Genomic DNA, 24,477 nt, shown 5'->3' with positions numbered 1-24,477 from the left:
CTGAATCTAAATTCTGAAAGAAATCTGGCAAGCTGTGTTATTGTTGCTTTCTACATTGCTGCAGGTGATTCTCAGGGTCAGGCATTTTAAGAAATACTGATCCATATCTGTTTTCTTTCTTTCTTTTTTTAATTCAATCTCTGGACAAGCAATAAAACAGAATAGGGTATCAAATAGAAGCCATTCTGAGATACAGCTACCCTTTTCTTCTAGTGAAGGATGATAAACACAGGCTGAAAAAAGTTAGTGGTTTTCCTAAAACAAGAATAGGTAAAAACAATTTGTAAAGGGTAAGTAGAGTAAAATAAGAAAATTATGATGGATCTGTGTAATATTGGTTTATCAGCCTCTATGGCATTAGCACTCAAGAAGCGTAGGTGTGATTCTTGGCAGAATCTGAGTGCATTCATTTCCCAGGGTTGCCATAACAAACTACCACACACTTGGTGGCTTAAAACAACAGAAATTTATTTTCTCACAATTCTGGAGGCCAAAAGTTCCAATTCAAGGTGTCAGGAGGGTTGCTCTCCTCTCCCTCCAAAGGCTCTAGAGAAGACTCCTTCCTTGCCTCTTCTAGCTACTGGTGGATCCACGTGTTTCTTGACTTGGGCTGCATAACTTCAACCTCTGCCTCTGTCTCCTTACATGGCCTTCTCTGTGTATATGAGTACCCTCTTTTGTCTCTTACAAGGACATGTGTCATTGGATTTAGGGCCCATCTGGTAAATCCAGGATGATCTCATCTCAAGATTATTAGTATTATTTTCTGAGACAGAGTCTCACTGTGTCACCCAGGCTGGAGTGCAGTGGCATGATCTCAGCTCACTGCAATATCCGCCTCCTGGATTCAAATGATTCCATGCCTCAGCCTCCAGAGTAGCTGGGATTACAGGCATGTGCCACCATGCCTGGCTAATATTTTTGTATTTTTAGTAGACAAAGTGTTTCACCATGTTGGCCAGGCTGGTCTTGAACTCCAGGCCTCAAGTGATCTGCCCACCTCAGCCTCCCAGTGCTCAGATTATAGGCGTGAGCCACCGTGCCCAGCCAAGATTGTTAATTATATCTGCAAAGACTTTTTTTCCAAATAAGTCACATTCACAGGTGTATTAGTCCATTTTCATACAGCTGTAAAGAGTTATGTGAAACTGGGTAATTTATGAAGAAGAGAGGTTTTTTTGTTTTTGTTTTTGTTTTTGTTTTTTGTTTTGAGATGGAGTCTCGCTCTGGTCATGCAGGCTGGAGTGCAGTGGCGTGATCTCAGCTCACTGCAGCCTCCACCTCGTGGGTTCAAGCAATTCTCCTTCCTCAGCCTCCCGAGTAGCTGGGATTACAGGCGTGCATCACCACGCCTAGGTAATATTTGTATTTTTAGTCGAGACGGGGTGTTGCCATGTTGGCCAGGCTGGTCTTAAACTCCTGACCTCAGGTGATCCACTCACCTCAGCCTCCCACAGTGCTAGGATTACAGGCATGAGCCACCATGCTAGGCCAGAAGAGAGGTTTAAGTGACTCACAGTTCCACAGGCTTAACAGGAAGCATGACTGGGAGGCCTCGGGAAACTTACAATCATGGCAAGGGAAATGGAAGGCAAAGGGGAAGCAAGCACTTTCAAAACATTGTATTCCTTTTTCAGAAAGAAAATTTCTAAATACTAAGATAGATACTTCTATCACAATAAGAGCAATATGGAAAAAAACCCAACTATCTTTGTAATTTCTGCTGATATTTCCATTGAAAAGTGTCAGTGTATCAGGTTTTATTGTTTTAACAGAATATTTTGTTTTCTTGGGCAAAAGTCAGGAATAGCTGATATTGTGAGGATATATGAAGTAGCTATTAGAAGTAGGAATAGCTATAGCTAAATATAAGAGGTGGAGTCTGTGCTTAATGAGCTACAGGCAGTTACATACAGAGAGAAAAAAATTCTTTTTATTTAATTTAAATTTTTTTATTATAGATTCAGGGGGTTCATGTACACGCTTGATACAGGGTATATTACACAATGCTGGGATTTGGACTTCTACTGAACCCATCACCCAAAGAGTGAACATAGTATCCAATAGGTAGTTTTTCAACCCTTTCACCTTTCTCTCCTGCCCCTTCTTTTAGAGTCCCCAGTCTCTACTGTTTCCATCTTTATGCCCATGTGTAGCAGTTTCCACTTATAGGGAGAACATGCAGTATTTGATTTTCTGTTTCTGCATTAATTCATGTAGGATAATGGCCTTCCTCTGCATCCATGTTGCTACAAAGGACATGATTTCATTATTTATATGGCTATGTAGTATTCCATGGTGTATATATGCCACATTTACTTTATTCAATCTACCGCTGATGAACACTTAGGTTAATTTCATGATTTTCCTATTGTGTATAGTGCTACGGAAAACATATGAGTGTGGGTGTCTTTTTGATAAGATGATTTATTTTCCTTTGGGTAGATATCCATTGCTGGGTCAAACAGTAGTTTTGTTCTTTGAGAAATCTCCATACTGTTGTCCATAGGGGTTGAACTAATTTACATTGCCACCAACAGTGTATAACTGTTTCTTTTTCTCTGCATCCTCACCAACATCTGTTACTTTTTGCCTTTTTTTTGAGAGGAGTCTCGCTCTGTCCCCCAGGCTGTAGTGCAGTGGCGGGATCTCAGCTCACTGTAATCTCCGCCCCCTGGGTTTACGCCATTCTCCTGCCTCAGCCTCCTGAGTAGCTGGGACTACAGGTGCCCGCCACCTCGCCCGGCTAGTTTTTTGTATTTTTTTTAGTAGAGACGGGGTTTCACCGGGTTAGCCAGGATGACTTTTTGCCTTTTTAATAATGGCCATTCTGACTGGTATGAGATGGTATCTTTTTTTTTTTTTTTTTTTTTTGAGACGGAGTCTTGCTTTTTTGCCAGGTTGGAGTGCAGTGGCACAATCTCGGTTCACTGCAATCTCTGCCTCCCGGGTTCAAGTGATTCTCCTGCCTCAGCCTCCCAAGTAGGTGGGATGACAGGCACGCGCCACCACACCCGGCTAATTTTTGTAATTTTAGAAGAGACAGCATTTCACATGTTGGCCAGGATGGTCTTAATCTCCTGACCTTGTGATCCTCCTGCCTTGACCTCCCAAAGTGCTAGGATTACAGGTGTGAGCCACCACACCGAGCCGCGAGATGGTATCTCATCATGGTTTTAATTTGCATTTCTCTGATTAGTGGAGTGGAGCAGAAAAAATACTTTCATTTGGATACAAAGACATGATGGTGGCCGGGTGCGGTGGCTCAGCCTGTAATCCCAGCACTTTGGGAGGCCGAGGCAGGCAGATCACGAGGTCAGGAGATTGAGACCATCCTGGCTAACATAGTGAAACCCCGTCTCTACTAAAAATACAGAAAAGTTAGCCGGGCGTGGTGGCGGGCGCCTGTAGTCCCAGCTACTCAGGAGGCTGAGGCAGGAGAATAGTGTGAACCCGGGAGGCGGAGCTTGCAGTGAGCCGAGATCGCGCCACTGCACTCCAGCCTGGGCGACAGAGTGAGACTCCGTCTCAAAAGAACCAAAAACCAAACAAAAAAACAAAGACATGATGGTTATGTAAGGTAATGTAGGGTGGGAAACAACATGATACCCAAAGGAAAAAAGTCAATGAATGACTGCTCCATAATTGGGAATCCTAAAGGAGAAGATAGAAACAGAAGCATTTTCTGTAGTTATATCCACCTAGAAAATTCACAAATTCCTTAGTGAGAAGGAACTGGCATTAAGAGAGGAAAAATACAATATTTGTAGGGGTTTATTGATGTATTTAAATATGTTTCTATTTTGCTGGCTGGGTGCGGAGGCTCACACCTATAATCTCAGCACTTTGGGAGGCCGAGGTGGGCAGATAATATAAGGCCAGGAGTTTGAGGCCAGACTAGTCAACATGGTGAAACCTCATCTCTACTAAAAATATGAAAATTTGCCAGGCATGGGGGCACATGCCTGTAATTCTAGCTACTTGGGAGGCTGAAGTGGGAGAACCCCTTGAACCTGGGAGGTAGAGGTTGTAGTGAGCCACGATCATGCCACTGCACTCCAGCCTGGGTGACAGAGCAAGACTCTGCCTCAAAATAAATAAATAAATAAATTTCTATTTTGCTCAACTATTTAAAGTGTATGGTATTTATTCCTCAGAATGAGTTCAGTTCTTATGGATGAAAAATCTTCCTGGGGTAGGGCAGGGGTAAAAGAAATCTTCTTTTCTTATGAGAAATTTTCAGGTATTCATTAAAAGTAAAAGAAAGGGAGATTGAGAATGATGTCTAAATTAGAGGGACCCAAATACAACTTCAGTCAAGATCCTGGTACCACGGATGAGTAGCCTGGTTAAGTAGCAATCATATCAAATGGAATTTGCACAAGACTTGCTTCTATTAGAATATGCCATTTGTGGTCGGGCATGGTGGCTCACACCTGTAATCTCAGCACTTTGGGAGGCCGAAGTGAGCGGATCATGAGGTCAAGAGATGGAGACCATCCTGGCCAACATGGTGAAACCCTGTCTACACTAAAAATATAAAAACCCTGTAGTCCCAGCTACTCAGGAGGCTGAGACAGCAGAATTGTTTGAACTCAGGAGGTGGAGGTTGCAGTGAGCTGAGATCGCGCCACTGCACTTCAGCCTGGCGACAGAGTGAGACTCCGTCTGGGAAAAAAAAAAAAAAGAATATGCCATTTGCTTTATAAAAACAAACTCCAGTCTTTCTGACTACTTGAATGTCTGTCTATACCACATCTGCAGCTACACTGGCAACTTACTGTCTCCTCTCCCACTAGCAACTCATCTCAAAAACTAATACTCAAGATGATAACAGATTTTGAGGTAACAAATCTAAATCCATCAGGTTTTACTATTGGCACCCATTCTCCTTTGTCTGATGTGGTCATAGACTCAAACTTGTCAATCATTGCAATAGCCAATATAACACCAACATATCATTGCAATTTATATTATTGTCTTACAAATTCTGCTAAACGTAGTTATAGTTCTTTCAGCACTGGATAGTTACCACTTAGATTAGTTGACTTTTTGACTAATCAGGCTACTATCCTATCTTCTATTTAGCTTTACTATGGTAACATTTGCTTGCTCTCTCTGCCATGTAACATAGACAACACAAGTTTAACCTTTACATTACGAAAGAAAACAGTTAAATCCATGCTGTATATTCTTTTGTACAACTTCTACTAATAGATCCAGGAGAGAAATATCTCCAGTTACAGCTCTATATAAAATAAGACATTACTTCTTATTTTTCAAAGAAAAATTCACAATTTGCATATATTCAAATTATAATCATTCAAGCAAGAATGTTAGAAAGCCCTCCCACCTTCATCCTTTGCTAATATGTAAACAGAGTTCTAAGAGAGGAAGACCATTCCTTTGTGTCTAATCCCATAACAGAGGGGAAGTGGTTGAGCCTCTGATAACTTTTGCTACAGATTCCTTAATCTGGCCAATGATTACAAATTGATGCATTTAATTTGAACAGTGATAGTTAAGGGGATTTCCAGATGACTCATTTTGTAAACCTTTGGCCATTAGTGTTTCAGCTGGAGTGGGCCATGTGCTGCCTTCCCACTGACATCAGTGGAAATCTTGAGCCAAGATCAAAGCTACTTTATGCCTCTCTGACCTTTCCTCACAATGCACAGTGGGGCTGAATTCTCAGCTCAGAATTTTCAGATTTGCTCCACTGTGCCCATGGGGGTTACCATTTACAAATAGCTTACGTGTAGATATTCACTGAAGACCCTACGACAGGCCCGTTGGAAATCACATCTTAGATTCTGGTTTTCAAGCAGTTTCCTAATCCAGATCTCAAGTTTCAGACGAGATCGATGTGTTCAGGGTGGTATGGCTGTAGACCAGATCCCAAATTTCAGAAAATCTTATGTTGCCTCCCTAAGACCTCAGTGAGTAGAAAGAGAACTCCAGGAAGGTGGATTGGTAGTGTTCATTTTGCCCCCAGAAAAACCTGCCAGAGGCTGCCTTTACTCTAGAGATACACTTTGAGAATCAACCTGAAGAGAATCCCTTACCTTGATAGTCATGTCTGGGCCGGATGTTTCTGTGGTGTTCAAGGCTGACTCACCTCCCTTTAGCAGCACATTCTCCCAAACGACTCCTGAAAAAAAAAAAAAAAGTGAGTACTTTTGTCTAAGTATTTGGACAGTTATCTAAGGATAACTCAAGGACAATATTCATTTGAACTATCTTGCAGTTACTGGACCAGGAAAACTTCCTTTCAGAAGTGTAGTCCTATAGCACTTCTTTTGTTTTTACCTAATCTCCAATTTAGAATCCATAGTCTAAGTCCTATATCTTGTAGAGAGCTATTCCTAGCCCAGGGTGGAGAAAAGCTGGGATGAACTCTTCGTCTTCTTCGTCTTCTTTTTTTTTTTTGAGACCAAGTTACACTCTTGTTGCCTAGGCTGAGGTGCAATGGCATGATCTTGGCTCACTGCAACCTCTGCCTCCTGAGTTCAAGCAATTCTCCTGCCTCAGCCTCCCAAGTAGCTGGGATTATGGGATTACAGGCGCCCGCCACCATACCTGGCTAATTTTTTTATTTTTAGTAGAGATGGGGTTTCACCATGCTGCCCAGGCTGGTCTCGAACTCCTGACCTCAGGTGATCTGCCTGCCTTGGCCTCCCAGTGTTGGGATTACAGGCGTGATCCACCACATCCAGCCATGAATGAACTCTTCTTTTTCTCCAGTTCAGGCCTCATATTGAGGTCTCATTTGGGGTTTTAAAGTGAATCCCAGAACACAGAAATACACACATCTAATTCAATACCGAACAGATATGACTCCAGATTTGTCTGTGTTCTCAACTCCACATATCTACTGGAAATAACTCCAAGTCTTTAGAAATGCTAATGTTTCTTTCTTCTAAAGCTACCAAATTGTCTCCAAAGAGTATACCCGGCGCGACACACAAGATTTTGTTTTTCATCAAAGAAAGATCAGGTCAGTGTGAAGTTTTCAAATATTTTTAAACACAATATAGTGGGAAATTGAAATTAATTCGATGGAACATGTATGTGGAAGCTGAGTTAAATGATCTTATCGTGAAAAGTTTGAAGAAATGGCTATATATATATATATATTCTACAATCTTTTTGAGAGAGTTCTGTTCTGTTGCCCAGGCTGGAGTATAGTGGCACAATCTGCTCACTGCAACCCTCCACCTCCCTCCTAGGTTCAAGTGATTCTCCGGCCTCAGTCTCCCAAGTAGCTTGGATTACAGGTGTGTGCCACCACACCCAGCTAGTTTTTGTATTTTTAGTAGAGATGGTTTCACCATGTTGTCCAGGCTGGTCTCGAACTCCTGACCTCAGGTGATGTGCCCACCTCAGCCTCCCAAAGTACTAGTATTTCAGGAGTGAGCCCACTGCACCCAACTGGCAAGTATATATTTTTAAAAAAACATAGGTTTATTGCAAGGAAAATAATCTTAAAGGTTAATAAAGCAATATTTAATAGAGTTTTTCAGGATCTCCTTTAACAAGCAAATACAAATTTTATGATTAGTATAATAACTGTATGGAAATAAGTGCTCATAACCTAACATATTAAAAAGATTATTTTCTTAAGGAGGTTAAAACTATCTGTGTAATATTTGTTTACATTATAGATTTTCCTAAAAAATACTTTTCTCTAAGTATTTCGATAGTTATCTAAGGATAACTCAAGGAAAATATTCATCCCAGAACTGTGTGAATAACCTAAATTCCAAAATTTCAACTGTCTAGCATTGTGTTCAATCAGGATTGGCCATTTTTCTTCTGTTTGCCACATAGTAAATATTTTAGGCTTTGAGTTCATAGCATTTCTGTTGCAACTTCTCAATCTGCCCTTGTAGAGTGAAAGCAGCTACAGACAACATAGAAATAAATGGGCATGGGTGTGTTCCAATAAAACTTTATTTACAAAAACAGATAGTGAGCTAGTTTGTCCCATGTACTCTACCAGCCTCTGTGCTAAATCAAGAACCCAGAGATGTGTAACATTGCTATACTCCAGCATTTCTAGTAAGAATCAACTGAACAACAGGTGATGAATGAGTAACAATTGCTTGAAATTACATGATGCTTTAAATAAACTAAAATGAAATTAATTAAATGTTAATGTATTAGCACTGGTTGCTTTTTTAATTTTACATTCCGGGTCCTTGAGAGCCTCATTTCATAGGATATACGCACAACGAATTACTCAAGACCTGTGGGTTATAAGTCATTTCATGGTGCAAATAGTTGTTCTCTCTGACTAGGTTGCAGGAATTGGGTCAGAGGAATGTTGTGCCTTGACCTACACTTTCTTCTCAAGAAACTGCTGCAAGGAGATTGTCAGCTTTATCTTAAATGCATGTTTATAGAAGAAAAGTTTTTCTCCTACATGAATAGGTTATTTCCTTGACATGCTTTGCTTTTAACCAACTAATAACCCCTCCTGGTTTAAGCCACTTTTGATACCTGTTGGATTTGGCTGGCAGAGAGACACAGATGTTGGGCATGATGGACAATCAGATGATATTTCACTTATGTAATGGTCTGAGTTACTGTTCAGCAAATATTCATTCTCCTCCTCTCCTGCTGTGGAAGAAATGGTCTTCCCTGTCTCACTGATGTTTGCTTTGGCTAAAGGGATGTTAGAGGGCATAATGCAAGCAAAGGTTTGAAATGGGCTTGAGAGGTGAGGCTTGCACTTCTGCTACAGCATGAGAAGGACAAGTCCCAGTCAGCCTGCAGGGGAATGAGAGTCCTGGGGAGCAGATCTGGATCCAATCTGCAGCTGGAAACCAAGCCAGGTCTAGATCAACCAACCCCCAGCCAACTGCATATGCATGACAACGAAAGCCAATGAGTCTTGGGATGGTTTGTCAAGCAGTATTATTGTAACAATAGCTAATAGATACAATCTATAACCAAAATTATAAATGAAAATCATTATGGGTCAAGTATTTTTACCTTTAACTGTGGGGAAAAGAAAGAGAGATCAGACTGCTACTGTGTCTATACAGAAAGAAGTAGATATAAGAGACTCCATTTTGTTCTGTATTTGAGATGCTGTTAATCTGTGACCCTACCCCCAACCTTGTCCTTGCAAGAGACATGTGCTGTGGTGACTCAAGGTTTAAAGGATTTTGGGCTGTGCAGGGTGCGCTCTGTTAAACAAGTGCCTGAAGGCAGTAAGCTCATGAAAATTCATCACCATTCTCTTAATCTCAAGTACCCAGGGACACATACACAGAGGTCACAGGGTCCTCTGCCTTGGAAAGCTAGGTATTGTCCAAGGTTTCTCCCCATGTGATAGTCTGAAATTATAGCCTCGTGGGAAGGGAAAGACCTGATCGTCCCTGAGCCTGACACCCGTGAAGGATCTGTGCTGAGGAGGATTTTTTTTTATTTTTTTAATATACTTTAAGTTCTAGGGTACATGTGCATAATGTGCAGGTTTGTTACATATGTCTACTTGTGCCATGTTGGTGTGCTGCACCCATCAACTTGTCAGCACCTATCAACACCGAATATTGCATCAGGCACTCAGGTAATTCCTCTCTCGGGCCACCATGATAGCCCCAGTAAAAGATGTTTTCTCTTCCAGTGGTCCAAGTGATCTCATTGTTCAAGTTCCCCGGGCCTATGGAGTGAGAAATACGCGTGTTTATTATTATGCTCTTGTGATAGTTTGTTGAGAATGATGGTTTCAGTTGCATTCATGTCTCACAAAGGACACACAAACTCATCCTTTTATGGTTGCATAGTATTTCCATGGTGGCAAAGTTACATTTTAATCCAGTTCTGTCACTGATGGACATTTGGGCTGATTCCAAGTTCCGTAATAGATTATGCCAAGAAACATACGTGGCCTACCTTTATAGCAAGTACGATTTATAATCTCTTTGGTATACCTGCAATGGGATGGCTGGGTCATATGGTACTTCAGTTCTAGATCTTGAGGAATTGCCAAAATTGTTTTCCTGGCAATGGTTGAACCAGTTTACAATCCCACCAACAGTAAAAGTGTTCTATTTCTCCACATCCTCTCCAGCACCTGTTGTTTCCTTGACTTTTAATGATTTGCTATTTCCAACTGGTGTGAGATGGAAGCAACTGTGGTTTTTGATTTGATTTTCTCTGATGGCCAAAGTATATGATGAGCATTTTTCATGTTGTTTGTTGGCTGTATGAATGTCTTCTTTTGAGAAATGTCTGTTCATATCCTTTGCCCACTTTTTAATGGGTTGTTTGTTTTTGTAAATTTTTGAGTTCTTTTGTAGGTTCTGGATATTAGCTCCTTTGTCAGATGAGCAGATTGCAAAATTTTCCCATTTTGTAGGTTGCCTGTTCACTCTGATGGTAATTTTTGTTGTGCAGAAGCTCTTTAGTTTAATTAGATCCCATTTGTCAATTTTGGTTTTTGTTGTCAGCTGAGCTTTGGTGTTTTAGACATGAAAGTCCTTGTCTCATGCTCATGTCCTGAAATGGTATTAATTAGGTTTTCTTCTAGGATTTTTATGGTAATAGGGTCTAACAATACTTAAGTCTCTAATCCATCTTGAAATTATTCTTGTGAGCAAGGAGGAAGAAGAAAGTGATCCAGTTTCAGCTGAATATAAGAGACAGCTGGGCCCTTTGCAGTTGAGGTGGAGAGCATTCAGCTTCCTGTCATCCCTTGGCAAATGGAAACATCTCTGTGTAAAAACCTGACAGGTTGTTCTCTATTTAATTAAGATGGAGAAAACCAATCTTAGGGATGGTAGCAGGGACTCTGTTAGTAAATACTGCTCTTTTGTGCAATTCAAAAAGAGCCAAGAGATGTTTACATACAAGCATGAGTCAAGGTACAAGGTAAAAATTTTTCCTTAAACTATGTCACAGAGATCGTTATTCATATGTCTTAATGTTGATCTTCTCTCTCAACATGATCCTATGGTCCTGCCACTTCTTCCTTCCTTCTTTTTCTAAGATAGTAAAGACAATGATCAATAAATACTGAGGGAACCTAGAGACCGTGCTGACGGTCCTCTTCGTATGCCGAGCCAGTCCCCACACTTTTTCTTCTCTTCATACTTTGTTCTTGTGTTCATTTTTCAAGTCTTTGTTCCACCTAATGAGAAAACGCCCACAGGTGGAGGGCAGGCCACCCTTCACTTAACTATGCAAAAACATAATTCTGCATATACAAAAGTTTCATCTGCTGCTATGTTGGTTTTCATCTCACTTATTATTTCAGTTTGGTTATATTTTTCTTCTACATTATACAATCGTTTTTGTGGGGCAAATACTACCTTTATTATTAAAGGTTATGTATGGCCATAGTATGGAGATGTGGACAAGGCAAATATATGTTGTCTCAATATTTTAGTCTTCCATCAAGAAAACACCTCTGGCTATTGAAAATATACATACAGATGGGTTTCATCTCAGTACTTTGGGAGGTCGAGATGGCGGATCACGAGGTCGTGAGACTCCAGACCATCCTGAGCACATCAGAACCCCATTTTGGCCTGCAACACATAAAATTCAGTCGAGAGGGAGGAGCCAGGAAGCTCAGTGGCTGGGGAGGCGGAGGCAGGAGAATGAGCGGACTGATGGCGGAGCTTGCAGAGTTGAGATCCCGCCCAGACGGCCTGAAATTACGACAGAGCGAGACTCACTGAAAGTTGAAGAAAACACTTTTTGAGACTGAGTCTCGCCCGCTGCACCCAGGCTATGTAGTGGCGCAACTGCCGCCACTGCAAGTCTTCCTCGGCCTGTTCACTATCTCCCGGCCCTCAGCCTCCCGAAAGTAGTTGGGATCTGTCACCACGCCAGCTAATTTTTCTATTTTTATAGGTAGAGGACGGGTTTCACTGTCTCGGAATCTCCTGATCCAGATCTCACCTGCCTCGCCTTCCAAAAGGATTACAGGCGTGAGCCACCGCGCCCGGCCTAGAAAACATTTCATAACAAGAGTGAGAGAAAACAGATGTAGCATTTTAGTTTAAAAATGCTATTTTGTCAATCATTGCAGTAATAGCCAATAAAACACCAACATGTCATTGCAATTTATATTATTGTCTTACAAATTCTGCTAAATGTTTTAGTTTAGCAGTTTTTAGTAATAACATTTTAATTTAAAATATTTTTGTAATAACATCTTAATTTAAAAATGTGATTAATCCTGATGATAAGTTTGTGAGAACAGAAATGTTATTATAAAAGCTAGAGGTAAAATTCCTTCCAAGGAGAAAACTGTATTTTGGAGAACAAAGCAACTCTATGGACCATTTGGGTGTGAAAATGTGGGTCCCACGTCACAGGAGGAAGATAAGAAGGAAGAGGTGCAGTTAGAAGAGGGAAAGAAATTGAAAGAAGTTAGGGCAAAAATTGGCAGTATGAAATTCCCAGGGGGTAATAAAAAAGACTTTTTCCCTTCCTTCCTTCCTTCCTTCCTTCCTTCCTTCCTTCCTTCCTTCCTTCCTTCCTTCCTTCCTTCCTTCCTTCCTTCCTTTCTTTCTTTCTTTTTTTGAGACAGAGGCTCACTCTGTCACCCAGGCTGGAGTGCAGTGGCACTATCTCAGCTCAGTGCAACCTCTATCTCTCAGGCATAAGCAATTCTCATGTCTCAGCCTCCCAAGTAGCTGGGATTGCGGGCACCTGCCACCACGCTTGGCTAATTTTTGTATTTTTAGTAGAGATGGGGTTTTGCCATGTTGGTCAGGTCAGTCTTGAACTCCGGAACGCCAGTGATCCAACCACCTCAGTCTCCCAAAGTGTTGGGATTACAGGCGTGAGCCACCATGCCCAGCCTAAAAAGGACTTTTCAGAACAGCAATGGTTACAAATTCATTTTAAAGTATTTATTATGCTGTGTCATGATGTAATTCTTCCCTCACTCTCGTACCTACGGTGGAGATCTGTTCTACACCAGTATCTTGTGCTAGAGTTGTCTGTTGGAAGCTGAATGTCGTCCCACACTTGGACTTGGGGAGGGAAAGAAGAGAGCAGCTGTGTGCCCATTGGAGCTCCCTGAGAATGTGGAGTCTAAGAAGGACACAACACTAAGAATCTTGGAGAAAGCACTTAACCCACATACTGTACACAGTAGACTACAGGCCAATTTTATTTGGATACCAAGGGGCAGGAGACCCTGTCATCTTGAGAACTTGGAGATAGAAAACGGCAGACACTTCTTTATAGGAAGATGTTTATGCATCTGAAAATGCCACTTCCCTTTTCCAAAATGGTGATTTCCATTCCACCAACATGTAATGCATTGGACCAGTGGGTAGGAGGATAGCTTAGAATGCTGATTTGTAATCCTCTCAGCTCTAGAATTTTAGCAATGGCTTTTAACATCTGCTTTCATGTTTGAGTTCCTGAGAAGAGGTTCCCCTTGACTAAGATCCATGGTTTATAACTATAGTACCAACATTTGCACAGCTTAGATGTTCAATTGTAAAAGACAGATATTCTAGGTTGATGTATTTCTATTATTAGTTATACAAACATAGTTTCCTCTGGTTGTAGGGGAAGAAACTATATAAAGAAACTGACCTAAGAACTTGGGGAAAAATGTATATACATATTATAAAAATATATATAAATCCTATATATATTCTCTCCATACATAAATTCACATATACATTCTATACAGATAAAAATTATACATATTCTATACATATATACATTTATATATTCTATATAGAGATATATGGAATATATATAGAGAGAAATATAGAATTTATATATTCTATAAATATACTTCAGTATTTTAAAATATATTTAAGTGTTTTATAAATTTAAGTTTTCCATATATTGTTGTTTTATATATATTGTTGTTAAGTATTCCATATATATTGTTATACTAACTATATATTCTATATATAATATATATTATAATACATATTGTATGTATAATATATATAAATTGTATATTCTATCTAAATATAGAAGGAAATATATATTTTATACTTCTACATACTGTACTTTCAAACAGCCATTTTCCTCTTACATTCCTCTTCTCCCTTTGCTGAAATTATTTTATAATGTCTTTGAGAAGAGAAATTAGATTTATATTATTCCTATAATCCCTAGCAACATACTACAGCTTTTATTCCATTTTTAAAATACAAGACCAAACCTTGAGGAAAAAAATAGCATCTTTCACCCAGAAGAGAATAAGTTTGCATTTCCCTGCAATAGGAGAAATTGAGATCTGTCTACTTGTGGCTGATATTACGTTTATAAATAGTCCATCAGGGACAGTTTTATAAAGACCTCTCAGGAATAAATGAAATCAACTGCCATAAAATTTTTTTTATTGCTTTTTACACACCTTCTCGCCTAGCTGTATAGTCAGAGGAATAAGTCCATCAGCCCAGGCTTCCAATTCCCTAGCACCAACATCTGTGTCTCCATTCACAGGGCGTGCTCTGTTGACTTACATGGCTGCCCTCTCTGTACTAACTTCTGTTGGGAAGAGTACATGTGAGGGCAGACAGGGGTGTGCCACCAAAATAAAGGAGCTGAGTTCAGGCCCCGGCTGGAGAAGCCAGGGACACACAAGAGGATCTGCAGGGAGAGGGATTTGGGCTGGTAGCAGGAAGACACGAGGGTTTGAGTAGAGTAATCTGTAGACAAAATAACTTTGCATCTTTGAACAAAGGGAGACAATGTGACACTAAGCAATGAAGGTGTCAGGCGGCTAAAGAGACCTGGTGAAGCAGTAATGGACGGCATTCCAGAAAAAATCACTGGGTGACTTCCTTAGCTCTGACCTTAGTTAGTACTAAAAATTAAATAAAAGTAAAAGTAAAGGGTCAGAGCCTCAGAGGGAGAGAGTAGCACTGCATGGAAGGACACTGACTGTACCTACACTCCCTGGAATCACCAGGCACCACCAGGTGAAAACACAGTAAGCAAGAAAGACATGTGAATGGACCCGAATGTGCAAGAGAGTGGAAATTTGTTCTTGCTCATTGTCCACACAGATTTTAGATGGATCATTGGACAAACAGGGTGACTGGTGGCCATTAATACCGCTCACGCAAATATTCCCAGTTCTTTCTCCTTGCAGACATGTAACAGGATTTCACTTCCTGGCCTCCTTAGAGTTGGTGAAGTCATGTGACCAGTTCTGGCCAATGGGTGTGGGCAGCAAGGTGTCCTACATCAGCAGTTAAATGCTCCAGCCCAGAAGTAATAGATGTCTCTGCTGTCCACACCCATTGGCCAGAACTGGTCACATGACCCTGCCCCTCTACCACAGTAACTGGCAATCCCAGATAGTGGCATTTCTGTCAGCCTGAGCCCCAGTGTAAGGGCAATGCAGCCCAGAGACACAAGCAACCCACCTTGGCCATGTAGTATGAACGAGAACTAAACTGCTATTGTTTGAAGCCACAGGATTGGGGTTTGTTTATTACACCAGCATAGCCTAGCCCAGCCTCATGAGAAGAAGGAGTCCTTCCAGACTCACTTTCCCCATCAACCTCCAAGTCCCATGATAGAGACTCCTTTGCATAAATTTGCTGTGTTCTAGCCTCAAAATCAATACTGCCATTTAAGTTTTGTCTCCTCAACCAGGTTATAATGGCCCACACTTTCTTTTTCTTTTTTTATTAAATAAATGTAATTATTAGTAGTATTATTAATTTTGTAGAGATGAGGTTTCACCATGTTGCCCAGGCTGGTCTTAAAAGGCTCATACTTTCTACTTCTTTTGGGCCACTCCCTGTTTCCCCTGTGCCCAGTTGCATGGTTTAGTTGTGTTGCGACTCAGAAAACATATCCTAAAATGAAAACCTCAGAAACAACAGTTTTTCTCTGACATTCTTCTGTCCTCCTGTCTCTCAGTCTCATTCTCCCCCAGGGCTAGCCATAGAAACTAGAATCCCTGTTCCCCAAGGCAGAGTCATAGAAACCAGAACCCTTTCTCCCCAGAGCCAGCCATGAAACCTACAGGTATAACTTGAAATTTCCCACCAGCTTTCTGTGTAACAACTGGCCATGAAGAAATTATCTGACCTACCTAATTTGACTGTAAGTCATAAGACCCCCATTCCAGAGGGGGTCCTGCCTCACACTCGGAAGGAAGGAATGCATGCTCAGAGGATGCATGCTCAAGAAGAATCTAGACAGACAGGCCTTGCTGGGTTTCCTCACTCTATTAACATTAGATCATACCCTTTTTAGATCCACATGGCTGTCCAAACTTTGTTGAACCTATGTATAAAAATGGACAATTTCCCCTATATCTTTGGGGATTCCTTCTGAAGGCTTCCATGCACATGTTAAATAAATTTATATATCTTTCCACCAATTAATCTGCCTTTCGTGAGTTGGTCTTTCAGTGAACCTTCACAGGGTGAAAGGGAAAGTTCCTTTCAGTTCCCTACAGTAGCATCTTAGTAAAGGATTAGCTTCTAAAGAGAAAAGGCAGAAGTTCCCATAGTCAAAACTCCCCTTGAAAACTCATTAAATCTGCCAATAAGTACAATATAGTGTCATACCTCACTAAAACCCCAAAGTTCCAGCCTAGAAACAGACCTCCGTTTCTTATGTTAAATACCAGATGATGTTGTTGGCTTGTACTAAGAATCATGTTGTACAAAAATACATATCTTGAAATTCTAGAATTTCTTGGCATTTGTTGATGCTCAGATTTTGAGAGATACAAGAGGCTGAGACCAACTGTGGGAACAGTTGGTACTGAAACAATAGATACATGCTGTATCATTTAGTATGCTTTCACCTGCAGGTAGTAGAAAGATTATTTAATGGAGCATTAAACAACAGAGGATTCATTGGCTCATGTAACAAGTCCCAAGGTAGTATGGCACCAGAGGTGGCTAATTCAGTGGCTCAATGGCCTGATGGCTTCAGTTTGACCTCTCTGCAATTCTCTTGGCTTTCCTCTGATGTCCCAAGATGGACACGGCAGTTCCATGTGTCATGAAAATGTTCAGAGATAGGAAAAGGGAGTATTCTCCTCTCCTCCCTTTTTAAGAATAAAGAAGCTGCCGGGGCGCGGTGGCTCACGCCTGTAATCCCAACACTTTGGGAGGCCGAGGCGGGCAGATCACAAGATCAGGAGATTGAGACCATCCTGGCTAATATGGTGAAACCCTATCTCTATTAAAAATACAAAAACTTAGCTGGGCGTGGTGGCGGGCGCTTGTAGTCCCATCTACTCGGGAGGCTGAGGCAGGAGAATGGTGTGAACCTGGGAAGCGGAGCTTGCAGTGAGCTGAGATAGTGCCACTGCACTCCAGCCTGAGACTCCGTCTCAAACAAAAACAAAAAAAAAAAAAAAAGAATAAAGAAGCCTTCCCCAAAACACCCTCTAGCCCTCACCAAAGCTGACCCCCAAAGTCTCACTGATCAAAAATACAGCATAAACCCATTCTTAAACCAATAAAGGAAAGGGAATAGAAATAATCTACACTGAAAGTTGTGTAAGCTAAGTACACAGGGGATCCTGGGTCTCAGCCTTCTGCTGCGCAGCATAGCCTCCATGGTGGATGTACTTAGTTCAGCCCACAGGATGTGGACCATCTCCATCTCCACCGCTCTGCTAGGTGAACCTCACTTAATCATCTCAGTAGAGTTGGCCCGTCATTTAGCGGAAGCACATGTAGATTAGGGCCTGGGCAGGGAGAGCCCTGACATGTGATCAATTACGGTGTTTTCTCTGTTGTTCACATTACTGCTTCAGCGGGCCACTTACTCTCAGGACAAAGCACCTGTGGGCAGGACTGAGCCTATACACAGTTAGTCTCATCCAAGTGTCTGTTAAATGAGAAGTGTTAGTTCTGGGCAGGCAGGTTTGGGCGACAGGAACTTCAGAGAGTGCCAAAGGAGAAAAGAAGAATGCTACAAGAGAGAAGGCGGAGGGCACTGGGAACAGATGGTCCCAGGCCTCAGTCCATCCCCCTAAACTGGAGAGGCAGGAACCACGTGGGGCATGACTTGAGTCACTAGACGTAGAAGCTGCAGTGTGCTGGGTGGTGCAGACCCTGCAAGACACAGTTTTATCTTGTTTTGTTTTGTTTTTGGTTTTTTGTTTTTGAGACAGAATCTTGCTTTGTCACGCAGGCTCGAGTGGTGTAGTGGTGTGATCTTGGTGCGATCTTGGTTCACTGTAATCTCCACCTCCCAGGTTCAAGTGATCCTCCTGCCCCAGCCTCTCATGTAGTTGGGATTACAGGCACATGCCACCAAGCCCAGCCGATTTTTGTATTTTTAGTAGAGATGGGATTTTGCCATGTTGGCCAGGCTGGTCTCCAACTCCTGATCTCAGGTGATGGACCCACCTCAGCCTCCCAAAGTGCTGAGATTATAGGCGTGAGCCACCAGGCCCAGTCAGACCCTGAGCACTTTGAAGATAGGACTGTCCTCCCTCCCTGCTGTCCCACCCCAGGCCTTAGTCAGCACAGCCTGGGCTGGCACATAGTAGGAGCTCATTAAATATTTCCCAAATTGAAGTGGAAGGGGCCTCAAGGCTGCCTAAGCTACTTTCCCATCAGGGCAGAAGCCTCCTCTACAAAGTCACCTGATGGATGACATGGCCTTTTCCTGGTCATGGTTCTTACTATCTCACAAGGTCATGCATATTGGGCAGCTAGAATGGACTATCTTTTTCTTTTTCTTTTTCTTTTTTTTTTTGAGACAGGGTCTCACTGTCACGCAGGCTGGAGGGCAGTGGTGCAATCATAACTCACTGCAGTCTTGAATGCCTGGGCTCGAGCAATCCTCCCACCTTAGTCTCCTGAGTAGTTGAGACTACAGGCACATGCCACCCACTCTCCACTCCCCTTCTCCGGTCAGAAAGGACTGTATTAGGAAGAGCTGAGCCACAAACAAACAATTCAGAAAAAAAAAAAAGATCACAGATGATGACCTATGTAGCCTGGCTTATGGAGAGGACATGGTGAGGAGCCCTCCATGGCTATTGAGTGTTCATTTTTGTTTGCTGGAACTTTGGTGGACCCTTCTCAGCCTTCCAGCCTTCCTATCCAACCTGGTTATCCTCTTCCTCATCACACCCCTGCCTCTACCCTCATCAGCCTACTGTCATAGACACAGCCAAGGAACTTTGAGGAAGTCTGGAGCCTGGCCTTTTAGGTTTCAATGAGAGACATGAAGCTCTGAGTTGGAAAATAAGTTGTCAAGATCTCACAGTCAGTAGCCACTAAGCTGGGACTGAAGGAGACAAGAATGCCTCTGCTTTTCCTAAACCAGACTTCTTCTTGGACAAAATCATATCAACCCCATTTTATAGGCAAAAGATTGACCCACTGGGAAATCATCTTGCTTGATCATGACAGAAAGAATGGAGTTAGCTCTCTTCCTCACTGGATTGTCTGCACAGGGAGCCATCACGTTGAGATTTGGCCAGTTATTTCTCTTCCTCTTAATTGCCTTGGCTCCAAGTAACCCTGTGGATTTTTTAAATCTCACTTTGTTCTTGGAGGATTTCTCAGCAGGGTGGGCATTAAAACTTAGCGGAACTTCAGAACAATGATTTGCCTTTAAACACTTGGCTTTAGGAAGCCCCACCCCAGGATAAGCTGATGGGGCCTGCTTCCTCTGGATGGGAAGCTCTGCCCCGGGTATGAAGGAGGAGGGCAGGATGCAACCCCGTCCCACCCTCCCCACTCCAGGTAGTGGCTCTTCCTTGGTCCTGAGCTTTCTCTTCCTTGGGATAGCTGTGAGGACCAGGCTCTGGGGCCTCCAAAGTGCTAGAGGGTAAATCCCTCTCCCTCTGCTCCACTCTCTGAGGAGAGCTCACTGGGAAACAGGAAGGTCCATCTTTTGGATAAGTTTTTTTCCTCAAACTCACCCATGGGTCATTGGAAACCTCCTGAAACCCCAACTATATCTCCTTGACTAGGGATGTCCTCTCTGAGTGGATGTTAAAGGATCTCATATATTTATATTTATATTTTTATATATATATATACACACAAATATATAACCCTCAATGTCTTGCCAGTGTACCCCCATGTCTTCTCAACCCCCTTGCTCTGTTTGCCTGCAGGGCTGCAATAGTAGCAGTAATGACAGCGAGACCATCCAGAGGACGTACTATAGCCTTTATGTGTATTAATCCTCATACAACACGATGAGATAGATACAATATTATCCCCACTCTGCAGATGAGAAAACAGGCTTGCAAAAGTTAAAATGACCGAGCTAACAAGTGATGGAATCAATATTTATTTATTTATTTATTATTACTTTATTATATATTTACTTATTTTTTCAAGAGAGGTTCTCGCTCTGTCACCCAGGCTGGCATGCGGTGGCATGATCATGACTCACTTGCAGCCTCAACCTCCTGGGCTCGAGCGATCATTTCACCTCAGCCTCCTGGGTAGCTGAGACTATAGGTACACGCCACCACACCCAGTTACATTTTGTATTTCTAGTAGAGACGGGGTTTTACCATGTTGGCCAGGCTAGTCTTGAACTCCTGGATTCAAGCGGTCCACTCGCCTCAGCCTCCCCAAGTGCTGGGATTACTGGCGTGAGCTACCACACCTGGCCCATATGTTCTCATGTACACACATGCACACACACATGCACTCTCAGTCATTTATGTGCATGCTTGTGTGTACACATGCCAATCCACACAACATACATGTGCACAACCCATGCACACACCCATGTGCATGTGCACACACATATGCATATCTGGGCATGAAGCTGCAATAGCTTTCCAGCTACCACAGTACACTCAGGAGCTTGAACCTCTCTTGAAGGAGGAAAAGAGCCTTTCTCTGTCATAACATCTGAGAGTGGGTCAGAAAACTGGGTGTTTCAACACCCTACTCTCAAAGGTGCATTTTAAACATCCTTCTATATATGAAGAAGGAAGCAGACTCCAATTGCAGAAAATGAGAGCAAAAAAGGATCATGGTACTTTGTTTAAAATGAGTTTTGCAAGACCCTTGAGGCCCAAACTAATTTTGGAAATGGTTTGTTTTGGCTGGCCTGTGCCAGTCCTCAGAAGTTAAAGCCTTTTTAGGCAACTATGAGACTTGCAGCAAGTTCAAGGGACTGTTACTTTTCCCTACTCAAAGGCTAGAGAACTAAGAGCTTAAAACTTGGTTTATTCTCCAGTTATTTCACAGATATTACCATTCAGTAGGGCCCCTTTTGAGGTCCAATAAAGGATCCTGTTATATCCTCCACACACACTAATGATTAAGTTTCCCACCCTTATTTTACTAGGCTGGAAACATATTTAACATTCACATTAAAAAATGTGACATAAAATTAAACAAAGCCCAAAGTCACTGTCTTGGATCTAGTTTCCATCCAGAGGAGATGTATTGAACATCATTAAAACATCAGGTGGTGACAGGGACATATTTAGAGTCTTTGGGCTCTTGGAAGGGTCAGCTACCCATCTGGTGTTCTGTGACATTCCTTCTCTTGCTGTATTAATTGTGTCAGTAGGCTGAAGGCAGAGTGAAGAGCAAAGCCCTTGGATTCATGGAGAAGCTGGAACCTGCAGTATCTTTCCTGCCTCATCTTTCCTCCCCACCCTCATGGCAAGTGCACCAGTTCAGGCCTCCAAGGTCCTCAGCTCAGGTCTGTCTTCCATTCCGTGACCATCATTATTTTTCAGAAATGTAGCTGTGCTCACATCACTCCCCACCTGATGTGGTTTGACTGTGTCCCCACCCAAATCTCAAATTGTAGCTCCCATAATGCCCATGTCATGGGAGGGACCTGGTGGGAGGTAACTGAGTCATGAAGCCAGGTCTTCCTCATGCTGTTCGTATGATAGTGAATAAGTCTCATGAGATCTGATGGTGTTATAAAGGGGAGTTCCCCTGCACATAGTCTCTTTGCCTGCCGCCTTGTAAGATGTGACTTTGCTCCTCCTTCGCCTTCTGTCATGATTGTGAGGCCTCCCTCGCCATGTGGAACTGTGAGCCAATTAAATCTCTTTCCTTTATAAATCACCCAGTCTTGGGTATGTCTTTTTTTGCGGCGTGAGAATAGACTAATGTACCACCTCAACTGCATTCCTTGCATTTCTGTTGTGTGGCAGGCATGGTCCTTGGGCTGGAAAGACTAAGATGGAAAGACCCAGTCCCTGCCATCAGGCAGTCTTGGAGGTGGTTTTCTGTCTGGGTAATCTGATTTCCAGCACTGCTCCTTCCTCTCCCTTTTCTTACTACATGAGGCCTCTCCTGGGTAGGTGGCCAGGATGTTCCATTTCCACCCTGAGTTCTGGGTGTTCTGCCAGAGCTTCCTCTCCAGTCCCTGGGTGGGAGAGGGCTGTGGTAGTGTCAGGTCACCTATGGGAGCTCACCCAGCCATTCAGGAAACGCACTTGAATCAAGTAGAAGCCTATAAAAGAGAATGTTTTTAAAATAATTCTCTGGAAAGTTCCAGAAGGGTCTTAGGGTAATCATCCACCCAGAGTTATAAATGTAAGCCCTGGTAGCTTGTAGACATGCTGCCGTATTTTGTTATGGCAGCTCTAGCAAATGAATATACTTGGGTACCACCAGGTCAAGGCATAGAACAAGAGAGCCCCTGACTTGCAGCTGATGGGTGTGGAGCAAAGATCAACTCCCAGAACCAGGTCCATGGCAGGGCTCGGGATCAGAGCCTCCCAGCAGAGTCAGACAGCAAGGGGGCTTGAGGAAGGGAGAGTCTAAAGATGAGTGTTGGGGGACAACTCACCAAGCCTGTGGATGTGGGGTGGCAGAGGGGAGACAGCACAATGGAGAACACAAAGATGACCAGAGCAAGACCAGTGATGCAGGATGGGGGAGTAGGAGGTGGTCAGGATGGAGTCCAGAGCCAGGACACTCAATGCTCTTGGCAGGCTGTTTGTGAGTGGGGTGACGGGGTTGGTTTGTTTAGAGGGTTTGAGTCTAAACTGCTGTGGGGCTAAATGTGCTGAAAGGAGAAGGATAAAGATATTAGTTATGTAGTTTTCATATTGCTTTATGAGCCAGTGTTGCTTTCAATTCAAGAGTGCTTGTGTGACGGGAAACAAAAAAGCCTGAAGTTTCTCAAGTTTAAAAACCCATTTGGGAGTTTGGCTGGACCCACTCCAGAAGTCTGGAAGTAAAACACAGATCCTGTTTGTTTAGTCTTTTGGGATGTATCCATAACTTAGCATCAGAGTGGATACATCCCCAAGTCTTCCTCCACTATCATGTGCAAATTCATCTATCTCTGTCCTGGACACAAATGCAAAATTTTAAAGCACTCACAACTCAAAATAACCACAGGATCACTCTGATGATTTGATATACAATGGGAATAAAAGTTACTAATGGGAGTTCCTCCTCTCCTCTCTCCCCTCAGCTGCTAAAGGAACCTGGCTCTGGCAGGCTCCATTTCTTTCCCTTCCTTACCCTTAAGGGAAAGTTCAGTATTTGCCAGCCCAGTAGCTAGGTATTTATAATACTGAATTGGGAAAATAAGTAGGAAGAGATAAGCTGGAGAGGCAGGAGGAAAAGGAAAGGAGAAAAAAGACAGAGGTTGAGCTGCCTAGACTTGAGGGAGAGGAGGAAGAGGGTGAGAGAGAGGGAGAGAAGAAGAGAGATGTAAGGGGAGAAAGAGAGAGGGAGAGAGTAAAAGAAAGATGAGGAGAAGAAAGGGAGAAGAGAGAAAGTGAAAAAGAAGAGGGAGAGAGAGGGAAGGAGAGAGAGAAAAACAGAGGGAGAGAAGAAAGGGAGAGAGGAAGGGAAGGGAGAATGAGGAGAGGAAGGAAGAGAGAGAACAGTGGTTTGAGGGGAGGAATCAGAGTAGACAGTGATAGTTTTGGCATTTGGCCCTCCCAACTCTGACTCCCGCTTATTATGTTAATAGAACTCCAATTTCCCTTTGGGCTGCTACCCTCTTCTATTCCTAGTTTACGCAACTCACACAGAGGTGCCTCCATTCCTAAGTTTCCTTCCTCAGGAGGTGGTCAGAGTCCCACTGACAAGTTTAGGGATGGGCATGTGATAAATGCAGGTGACAGAGTTGACCCAATGAGAGCTAGCCCTGGGACTTCCCTTAGAATGCTAGGGAAAGGAAACTTTTCTCAATGAGTTTGCTAAATTGCTCAATTGCTAAATAATGCCTGGGAGTCCTGGTGGCCACCTCTTAGGGGAAACACTTTCCAGAAGAGAAAGTCCACAGAGAGGAAGGCAAAGCTGGGAAATGGAGTCCAAGCCAAAACAACGACTCCTGGACTTTTCAAATTTGCAAGAAGATATTCTCTCTCTCTCTTTTTTTTAAAGGCACTTTGAATTAGGATTCTGTCATGTGTGACCAAAAGAGTACTGAACAAGAGGAGCAACTGCAGGGGACAGAAGAAGGATCTTCATTGATGTTCTTCAAGAATTAAAAGGAGGGAGTGTATATTTAGGGCAACTTGAATCTATGCTCCTGGGTTGCAGTCCCCAGGCTTGGCCCAAATAAACTCTCTCTCTCTCT

General features: G+C 42.6%; 1 protein-coding gene across 8 annotated transcripts in view; it reads right to left on the bottom strand.

Moving 5' to 3' along the window:
- PALM2AKAP2 (PALM2 and AKAP2 fusion) overlaps positions 1-24,477 on the bottom strand; it is a 538,968-nt gene that overhangs the window by 147,755 nt on the left and 366,736 nt on the right. For all 8 annotated transcript variants that reach the window (XM_031654861.1, XM_021927808.2, XM_031654859.1 and 5 more), the window contains one exon: positions 6,066-6,151. In XM_031654861.1, the coding sequence (XP_031510721.1) occupies positions 6,066-6,151 (86 nt within the window). The remainder of the gene's footprint in view (positions 1-6,065; positions 6,152-24,477) is intronic.

The sequence above is a fragment of the Papio anubis genome, chromosome 13 (genome assembly GCF_008728515.1).
Source record: "Papio anubis isolate 15944 chromosome 13, Panubis1.0, whole genome shotgun sequence".
NCBI classification, from domain to species: domain Eukaryota; kingdom Metazoa; phylum Chordata; class Mammalia; order Primates; family Cercopithecidae; genus Papio; species Papio anubis.
The sequence above is the reverse complement of the archived record's forward strand: the minus strand, read 5'-3'. Positions and strand labels throughout refer to the sequence as shown.